The following is a 9,474-nucleotide window of genomic DNA, read 5'->3' as shown; positions in this document are numbered from 1 at the left end:
AAAAAGAATGAAATTCTCCCATTTCCAACAACATGGATGAGCTTGGAGAAACTTATGTTGAGTGAAATAAGCAAAGCACAGAGGGATAAATACCACATGTACTCACTCATGAGTGGGAGCTAAGAGAGAAAGAAGGAAGGAAAGAAAGACCACAGTACAATGTTGGACATGCAGGGGAAAGAACATACCTAGGGATACAAAGTGGAGTGGGGAAATGCGGATGGGGAAGGAGGCCAGGGATAATTGGGGGGATAATTGGGTGGGGGGCATGGGGTATAATCACAATTTGTGGTAATGGTCATGCTGCCAGTACATCTGGCCATGACATCTTGGGCATGAGTGGTGACAATTAGCTTTGTAGTCCATGAATGTTCATAACCAATAAAAACAAGAACAACAACCCCCCCCCAATATCCTTTGCCCATATTTATATTGAATTATTGATCTTTTATTATTGATTTGTAGGAGCCCTCTATATAATAAGGAAATTAGCCTTTTGTGGAAAAGTTTCAAATATTTGTTCCCCGTGTGTTGGTTTTTTTTAACTATGCTTATGGAAGTGTTTGTTCAGGATTTTTTATGTAAACAAAATTAACAGCCTTTTATCTTATGGCTTCTGAGTTTTGTGTCAAATGGGGAAGCTTGATAAAAAACTCCACTCAAGCATAAAGACCAAGGGGGACCTTGGTAATCACCATATCAGTAAGGAATGGAATATGAACCAGTGTTGACTATTAGAAATCTGCAAAATTCCATAGCCTTTGCAATTTCCCCAGATTTATTGTTTGTGTTGTCCCACATCTATTTCCCCATAGTGATTCAAAGTATAGCCTTTAAAATGCTAAGGGTCTCTGTGCTTGTCTTCAGTGGGGAGAATTAGGGATAATGTTAATCTGATGGGAGTAAGAATTCCAAAGTGTTGGCAGCTTTAAGGAAGAAAAGAAAGCATCCCTGGGACCTATCTGAGGGAAGGAAAAAAAAAGAGTTTTAAAAATGGGGATTAACTCTTAACACCTGGTGGTGTATCCTGCCACACAAGGATGATGAAGAATAGCTGTTCAAAAAGAAGTAGGCAGTGTTGATTATGTTTACTTTATAGTGGACAAGGTACCTCTAGCAATATCGTGATCACATTACATTTTTAATTTGAACACTGGTTTAGTACATCAGGTCAGTCACACTATGTAGCAAATAGTTCAAGCTTTAAGGAAATTACTACAGGCCTGGAGTACAGTTTACTGCTGAGTCCCCAATTCCCCACTGTTTCTTTTTTGTCCTTCTACTCCTTCCTCCCTTCCTTATCAAAGTACAATGTTAAAACTCAAATGATATTTTATCTTTCTTTTTCTTTTGGCTTGTGTCTTAGTCTGTTTTTTGCTGCTATAAGAAAATACCTGAGACTGGATAATTTATGATGTACAGAATTTTATTTGGCACATGGTTCTGGAGGCTAGGAAGTTCAAGGGCGTGGCACCGGCATCTGGCGAGGGCCTTTGGGCTGCGTTATCTCGTGGCGGAAGGTGGGAGGGCAAGTGAACCTGTGAGAGAGAGAAAATTGGGCTGAACTTATCCTTTTTTTGGAACCCACTCCTGTGATAACGGCATGAATCCACTCATTAGGGCAGAGCCCTCATGGCCTAACTCTTAAAGGTCCCACTTCCTAATAGTGTTACAATGGTAATTACATTTCAACATGAGTTTTGGAGGGGACATCCAAACCATAGCAGCTTTTTTCTAAATTTTCCTGTTAAAAGTTTATAGAACATTGTATTTGTGAGTAATCTTTTAAGAATTTCTGACTTTAGGGGTATGCTTATGTTCCTTAAATTGGGGGGGGGGCAATAAATAATTCCAAAGGTTACCCAGACACCAGAGGTATGGAATTGGGAATAACCTCTGTGTAACTTCCTCTGCTGTCTGTTCAATGTGATCGGTTCTATCTTCCTCTCTAGTCACTTTTCCTGTCCTTTGAGCCCCAAGGCATCCTCACTGGCACATTATTCTCTACCCTACCTCCTATCCTATCATTATCAGTTTTTCTTCATTTCCACCTTACTACAGATTTCTCTCACTGCACCCCCATATTCCTAATATGCCCCCGTTCTGTTCCTGCTTCCACTATCTTAATTCAATCCTCCAAAGTCTCTTCCCTGAACTAGTGAAATAACCTCATTACTGCTCTCTCTGCCTTACTCCAACCTCCATATAGCTGTTAGAGATCTTTCTAAATGCATATACGAGGGTACTCCAAAAAGTTCAAGGATTCTGATTATCTTTTAATTCCACTTTTCCACAAACTTTTTGAATTACCCTCGTATGAGGGTAAGGAAAGGACTTTTATTTATTTTAAGCGATTCCATATTGTTTGAAAATTTTCAAATATGCATGGAGTACTTTTGTCATTAAAAAGTGCAAATATCGGGCCGGCCCGGTGGCGCACTGGATAGTGCGCCGCTTGGGAAGCGTGGAGGCGCTCCCGCCCGAGGGTTCAGATCCCACATACAGACCGGTTCCCGCTCACTGGCTGAGCGAGGCGCGGGAGCAACGCCGAGGGTTGCAATCCCGTTGCCGGTCCCCGGTCCGGTACAGGGGCAACACTGAGGGTTGCGATCCGTTGCCGGACACGGAAAAAGTCAAAAGACAAAAGAAAAAAAAAAAAAAGTGCAAATATCATTATATTACTCCACTGTATAAAATCCTCCAATAATTTTCTATTGATTGTGAGATAAAACTAAAAATCCTTAATGTATGTTCCATTGGCCCTGCCACTTCATCAATTAATCAGCTTGGTGAAGTGACTTCTTGTTTTTCTCTTGTTCTCCCAGACATTGACTGTCAGGATGACCAAAAATGCCCAGTTCTGAATGATAGTAGTAGTAATAATAAATAATAGACAAAAAAATTTTAAAAATAAATAATAGCTACCATTAAAGCATCTGCAGCACACCAAGTGCTTTACATGTTACCTCATTTTACAACCCTGTGAGGTAGGTATTACCATCTCAGTTTTATTGATAAAAAACAAAGGATCAGAGGTTGACTTCTCTAAGGTCACAGGTGTCAGCAGTCAGGATTTGAACCCAGTTCTACCTCACTCAAAAACTTGTACTCTTTCCACTATACCATGCTATCTCTAGAATGATATGTTCCAGTTATTTTGGCTCAGGCTTTTAGAGAAACATTACTTCCTATGTACAAAAGTACATTGGGAGGCAGTTTAGTATAATAGTTCAGACCATGAGCTCTGGAGTCAAACTCCCTCGTTTCAAATTCCATCCCTACAACTTATTGGCTGTGTAACCTTGAGTAAGTTATTTTCCCTGAGCCTAAGCTTCTCCATCTGTAAAATGGGTATGGTAATAATAGTTCCTCTCTGAATTGTTTTAATTTTAAAAAGATGATGCATGTAAAAGACATAGTACAGTGTGTGGTACCTCATAGTATGCACACCCTCAGTAAAGCAAAGCTATTGTCATTATGGTATTATATTTGATACCTCTCAAAATTCTGTTGGCTCTTTTGTTCATCTGGAGTTCCTGATCAGTACATCAGAATCCTGGTTGGCCATATCCTACCCAATAGTCCCTTCCGTGTATTTCTGCGTAGTAGAGAATGCTATAATTATAATGTATAGGTTTTGCCTTTTTAGAGTGATTCTTTGCAAGATATAGCTTTAGATATACAATTTTTGTTAGTTCATACATTGAGTGGCTAATTGTTCACTTGTTAAAGTGTTAAAGAATGTAATGGCTTGTCAAATTGCTTTAGCAATTCTTATATAAATATTAAAAGAATAATTCAATTCTTTTATTGCAGGATTCATTGTTTTGGCCTTGTGTATTGTGGTCAGTTCCACCTTGTCTGTCTTCATAGTGGGACCTTGCTATGGCCAGAGTAACCTCCTGGTGTATACGAGAGTACTTCAAACGTTCGTGGAAAGATTTGTATTATCATTTTATTTCTGTGTCAAAGGTTTGGACGTTGCCTTGAAGCAGCTATTTTAGGGAAGTCAATCACAAACCCAGCCCTGGGCTAAATGCTCTCGATTTGTTTTGTGCTTTGTGTAAACATTCAAATTAACTATATAAACAAGGCCTTGGATATTTCTAGTACCTCTGTTGTCCTTCCCATGTAGTATGTCCTTTTCCTTGCCATGACCTGCTTGCTGTTCTTTTCAAAGAATAGCAGCATATGACCTCAACAACTTTAGCGGTGCCATCTCTGGTTTACGTACCATAGTTCTTGGCCTCTTTTACTTCATGCCTTTCAAGATGTTCCTTTTGGTCCGTACCTGTTGCCCTTTGGCTTGAGATCAATAAATCTGAACAATACCCTTACTCCCACACAGAATGAAGATATAGGATACCAGACCTTTCTCCATCAACCTATTTTGAGTCCAGAAGATGCCAACAAAAATAAAGCTGAAGTAGAATATGGAGAGTTTCAAGAGAAGTACTATTGAGTGGTCTTTGAAATAAAACCTCCCTAGGCTAAGACTTTTTATTAAAGTATTGATATGGGGGAAATTGTTTTTTTTTTTTTTAAAAAGGACCATTAATTGCTTTCCATTATTCCACATAAGGAACATTTTACATGGGGTTTATTGACCTGTTACATTTTAGAATTCAAACTCCTTATGGAGATTTGTTTATCATAAGTACATATGAAGTTCCTGCTTGATTTCCTTGTATCAGTTATCCCTAATGTTAGTTCACGGACTCATGGTTAGGGACCTTAGGGACAGACTGGTTCCAGTTTTTACAGTACGTCTGGTAAAACCCTGGAGGCTCCAAGACAGTGCCGTACACAACACTGGGGATACAGGTGGGTGAGGAGACAGCAGGCAGGCTTCTGGATACCCCTACCACCAGAGCAGCTTGGCTCTTCTATTTTAAATATCAACTTCTAAGTGAGATCTCATTTCAGAAAAATGGTCTGCTAATCTAATCCTTTTATTTTATAGCTGAGTCTTGAATTTTCTACCCTGAATATTTGAGGACTTTGAATGTCATCAGGGCTGAAAGTGCCACCCTTTTATCAAGGTTCTGAACAAGAATTTCTGAGACTGACAAAACAAACAGAAGCCCAAGTTGTAGCTCTGGTGTTTACTGACCTCCTGAAAACAGGGGCAAACATTACTCCTTTTCTTTCCCATTGTCTTGTGCCTAGTAGTGTTGAACACACGCTGGTGCTCACACACACTGTGTAAATCGAATAGACCTTCTTTCTCACTATGTATAATAGCTGAGCAAGCAATACCACTGTAAAGCAAAGATATTTAAGTTTGTGTGTACATGTAGTGAAAATACTTTAACACTAAATGAATAGGAAGAATGATGTTGTAATAAAATAAATAACACAATAAATAATGTAAGGAGGAAGAATAAGGAAGAATGAAGAATAAGAAGAGACTAAACGCTTCTCTGTTACTTGAGGTTTTACATGAACACATGAAATTTTGTAGGGGAAAAAAAATCAACAGAGGCATATAAATACAAGGTATATGCCAGATACCCTAAAAAACTGATTTCTCCTGGACTTCAAAATTCTTACTACTACTACTTCTTCTTCACCGTGTGCATGTGCTCCAAACAGCAGGCGGACTCTCCTACGACCTGTTATATTACGCCACTGGTCTGCTAAAATCCCCCAAATGGCTCCCCATCGTGCTCAGTAAAACCCAAGTTCTTACAATGGTCTACAAGGCCTGACACGGTCAGTGCACACCTCCCCCTCAGCCCCAAACCATCTCATGTATTTTTCTCTGCCTCTATTTCTCACCATTCTCCTTATTCACTTTACTTCAGCCATGCTGACCTTTTGACTGTTCTTCATGGCACCGTGGCATGCAGGTCCTACCATGGGGCCCTTGGACTTGCGGTTACCTCTGCCTGAAATGTTCTTCTAGATACCCACAGGGCTTGATCACTTAGTTCTTTCAGGTCCATGCTGAAATGCCACCTTCCCAAGGAGGCCTTCTCTAACCATCACATATAAAATAACAGTGCCCCACAGGCATCCCTGGCACCCTAACTCTGCGTTTTCTCTGTGGCACTTACTATATTCACATATTTATGTGTTTACTGCCTGTCCCCCCTAGCTGGAACATAAGCACATCAAGGACAGGGACTTTTTTTGTGCACTGCTAAATCCCTGTCACTAAAAACAGTGTCTGGCACAGAGTAGGCACTTAAATGTTGAATTGTGTTATCGTGATTTTTTAAAGTTTTCTTACAGTGCCTGCCTATATGTGGGAAAGCTAAACAGGGACTTGAGGCTTCTGGAAATGTGTATCTCCCCAACTTTCACGGATTTGCACTAGAGGCTACCAATAAGTAGTCCTACTTTAGGTCTATACTCCAGTCTACTAGGATTTGAAATAAGAGGGGAATCCAGTCAATAGAACATCTTCTACTACACTCAGGACTTGACCGTCAACATGGAATTCCTTTCCCCCCTCTTATGTCAAGGTTCTTTTTTGTCACAAAAAGGTCAGGGACCCCCTAGAATACCATGCTGTACCTTGCACAGAGCAAGTACCTAGACTGGCTACATTTTGGGCTTGGAATCAGCCCATACTAAATCTCTCTGGGTTGCAGATGATAACTAGACTGGAAAGTCTTTTCAATCACAGAGTTGGATCTTGTAGAAGCTTTTATTTCAGTGACCAAAAAAATGCAGTAAATGGAATCTATACTAATTAACATTAGGCATGCACCTCTACCTGAAACTGCTGTTAAGTTTTTGACTGGCCTAAATCTTTATAACTGATTTAGGCACATCTTTGAATTTTTTATACCCTGATATACAGGGTAAGCTAACTTTTTCTTTGTGGCAGTCTAGTAATAAGAATTATGTTCACTGGCTAGATTCCTTTATAACTAAAGGCCTGTAGACTCTCAGGATGCCTGTACTACCTTGAGACCATACTTTACTATAGATAGTCACGTAAATAATAGTATAGGGGAAGGAGATAATCTAGGGAGCTGAAGTGAACTGTGTGAACACTCCACAGATTTTTTTCCCCAGCACTGACAGTCAAACACTAGATAAGGAGGCCCACAGTTAAGTACCAAATTACTCCTCCCCCCACTGCTGCCCTTCCTGCCAGACACAAAGATCTCCCAGCAATCTGAAATGAATCCACACAAATGAGAGATTTTACCTATGTGGTCCCACGATCAAATTATAGAAAGCAGTTCCACTATCAAAATTACAAGAAGCAGTTAATGGGACTTTGAGAAAAGCACAGTCCAACATACAGTAATAGGCATCTAATAGTTTTCCATTCGTCTGGCAATTATTTTCACAAGATTAGCATTAAAAAAACACAAACAAATACACATGACCCTAAAACCGCACACACACACACACACACAAAAATTGGTCTTTGTTCATTCTCAGATGACAGGATATCCAAAGAGTGACAAAAGGTGGGAGCCAATGCCCCATAACTATTTTTTCAACCATCCCATCAACAACTCTTCATTTCTTGACTACCTTCCTCTTCCAAAGAGGTAATGCTGAGATCAGTCAGAAAGGCTTTCTGAGAAGACTGGCTTGGATTTCTGGGTCTGTTCCAGTCGATTCAAGATGAATTGGCTTGTATCAATGAAGCGCTCAACGCAGTTCACAAAACAGGCCTCAGCCCGACTGTCCAACTTTGGCCCAGGCTTGTCCATGCACTTCTCCTGCACAGGATAAGATACAGAATCACAAAGGGAACTCAGGTAAAAAAGAGGGGTGGGTGGAGGGTAAGTTCTTGTTGCTTAGAGGACAAATTTCACCTAAAAACAGTATCTGATATATTAATAATAGTTCACATTTGGCAGCTTACCAAGTGTCGAGCAATTTTCTACAGACTTCAATTCTCACAACAATCCTATGGAATAGACATTATTATTAATCCTTATTTGTATACAAAGAGGGAAGCTTTGGTATACAGACACTTTGCTTAAAGACACAGGGCCAGAAATGGTGGAGCTGAGATATTACTAAGCAAGAAAAATGGCAAAATAAAAGTGAAGTAAACTTTCACTGAATTTGGTTGTAACTCCACGATGCTGCTTGCATTAAACGCCTTTACATTAACTGCAGAATACAAGGGTGAAAGGATAAATCGTTACAGCAAGACATCCTAAAACCTACCAAAGAAAAGAAAATCCATGACCTGAGATTCTGTAACCATGTCTACTTAAGCCAGAGTTTCTTAAATCCTCTCACGCTGAATGGAAAATTGTATGAACTTTCCTAAAGGGCCCATTGCTTACAGATTCTTAAAGGTGTCCTTAACCACACTCCCTCCTGGCCCAAATACAATGAATCACAGAATAAAAAAAAAAAAAAAAAAAAAAAAAGAATCAAAGCACTCTAGAGTGAAGTAAGCATTTGGTAATGGTCATAGTCCGGAAATACCATAAATTTATAGGAAAGGTATTATGGAAACCGATGACCATATATAGTTCAAGTTCAGTGGTTCGAATGAATTTCGTTATTTTCTGCTGTGTACACAAGCCTCAGACCCTTCAAATCCAAGGGAATTATCCTTGGCCTCTGAATTCTGTAGCCAAGGGAGGGCAGTATAATGTCCTTAGCAACCAGAACACTTTGATCTCAAGCTACAAATGCTTTCCACCTTTTTGCCAAAGTCCCCTCATAGGGCAGACTCAATTCCTCCACCTTCAGACCCAAAACGGCGTGGTATTACACAACAATCCACCAAGAAGGCAAATAAGTGTGCATGTTGGAAGAGATTACGCCACTTTTATAGTCAGTGGTCCAGAGCCACTCATTTCTCACCGGGCAGGGTTAGAACAACCAGGTAATCAAGGTAAATCCCGAGGAGTCGAGGAATAACACATTCACTGACTTTCTGGGACTCGCGTTCTAGAGACAAAATCTCAGTCCTGGGGGCTCTAATCAGTCTTGGTGACCAGCACTAGACAGTGTCAACCCCAGGTGCCTGCAAGTGCCAGTGGGACAGCGGCATAAGTCTTCTTTGATCCCCAGTCCTCTGCGCCAACAAAGCCGAGGTCCAGAGTGACAATCCCCAGAGAAGTGGAGGCACCCTTCTCCCTTCCGGCTCGACCTGAGGAGTCTGAGAAAACCAAGCGGCGCTACCGGATCTACCCCTTCCCCGAATCCCCGACGTCGTAGCGAGTCCCGTGGGGCAAGGGCAGAGGGAAAGTAGGTACAGCGTCCAGGTCCCAGCCCCAGGATCCTCACCCAACAAAGTTCAGTCATCTGGTGCACCAGCTGCTGGAAGCGCTGCTTCTGAGTCTCCACCTCGATGAAATGCTGCAACTGCGGGTCCACCGCGCCCAAACCCGCCGCAGAGGAAGACGAGGAGGAATCCATCCCAGCGCGACTACGCGTGCCGAGACGGACTCCGCACCAACTCACCGACCTTCACGTGTCTCCGCGACGGAACCGGAACCACAACCCGCCGCCTAGGGGACCGCCCCCGCGAGCGTA

The 9,474-nt window shown here is 41.3% G+C and overlaps 1 protein-coding gene across 2 annotated transcripts; it reads right to left on the bottom strand.

The window, feature by feature from the left end:
- Nucleotides 1–1,420: 1,420 nt before the first annotated feature.
- On the bottom strand, nucleotides 1,421–9,433 carry TIMM8A (translocase of inner mitochondrial membrane 8 homolog A (yeast)). 2 transcript variants are annotated; one of them, XM_008584675.1, is made up of 3 exons: nucleotides 9,226–9,433; nucleotides 7,501–7,691; nucleotides 1,421–1,538 (listed from the first exon to the last, which is right to left on the bottom strand). In XM_008584675.1, the coding sequence occupies exons 1-2, from the start codon at nucleotides 9,355–9,357 to the stop codon at nucleotides 7,530–7,532; spliced, it is 294 nt and encodes a 97-aa protein (XP_008582897.1). In that variant the 5' UTR covers nucleotides 9,358–9,433; the 3' UTR covers nucleotides 1,421–1,538; nucleotides 7,501–7,529. The 2 variants fall into 2 exon arrangements, with proteins under 2 accessions (XP_008582897.1, XP_008582898.1); XM_008584676.1 differs by lacking the exon at nucleotides 1,421–1,538 and having other exon boundaries at nucleotides 6,637–7,691.
- Between the last annotated feature and the right edge of the window lie 41 nt (nucleotides 9,434–9,474).

Source organism: Galeopterus variegatus, unplaced genomic scaffold (genome assembly GCF_000696425.1).
Source record: "Galeopterus variegatus unplaced genomic scaffold, G_variegatus-3.0.2 Scaffold3332, whole genome shotgun sequence".
NCBI classification, from domain to species: domain Eukaryota; kingdom Metazoa; phylum Chordata; class Mammalia; order Dermoptera; family Cynocephalidae; genus Galeopterus; species Galeopterus variegatus.
The sequence above is the reverse complement of the archived record's forward strand: the minus strand, read 5'-3'. Positions and strand labels throughout refer to the sequence as shown.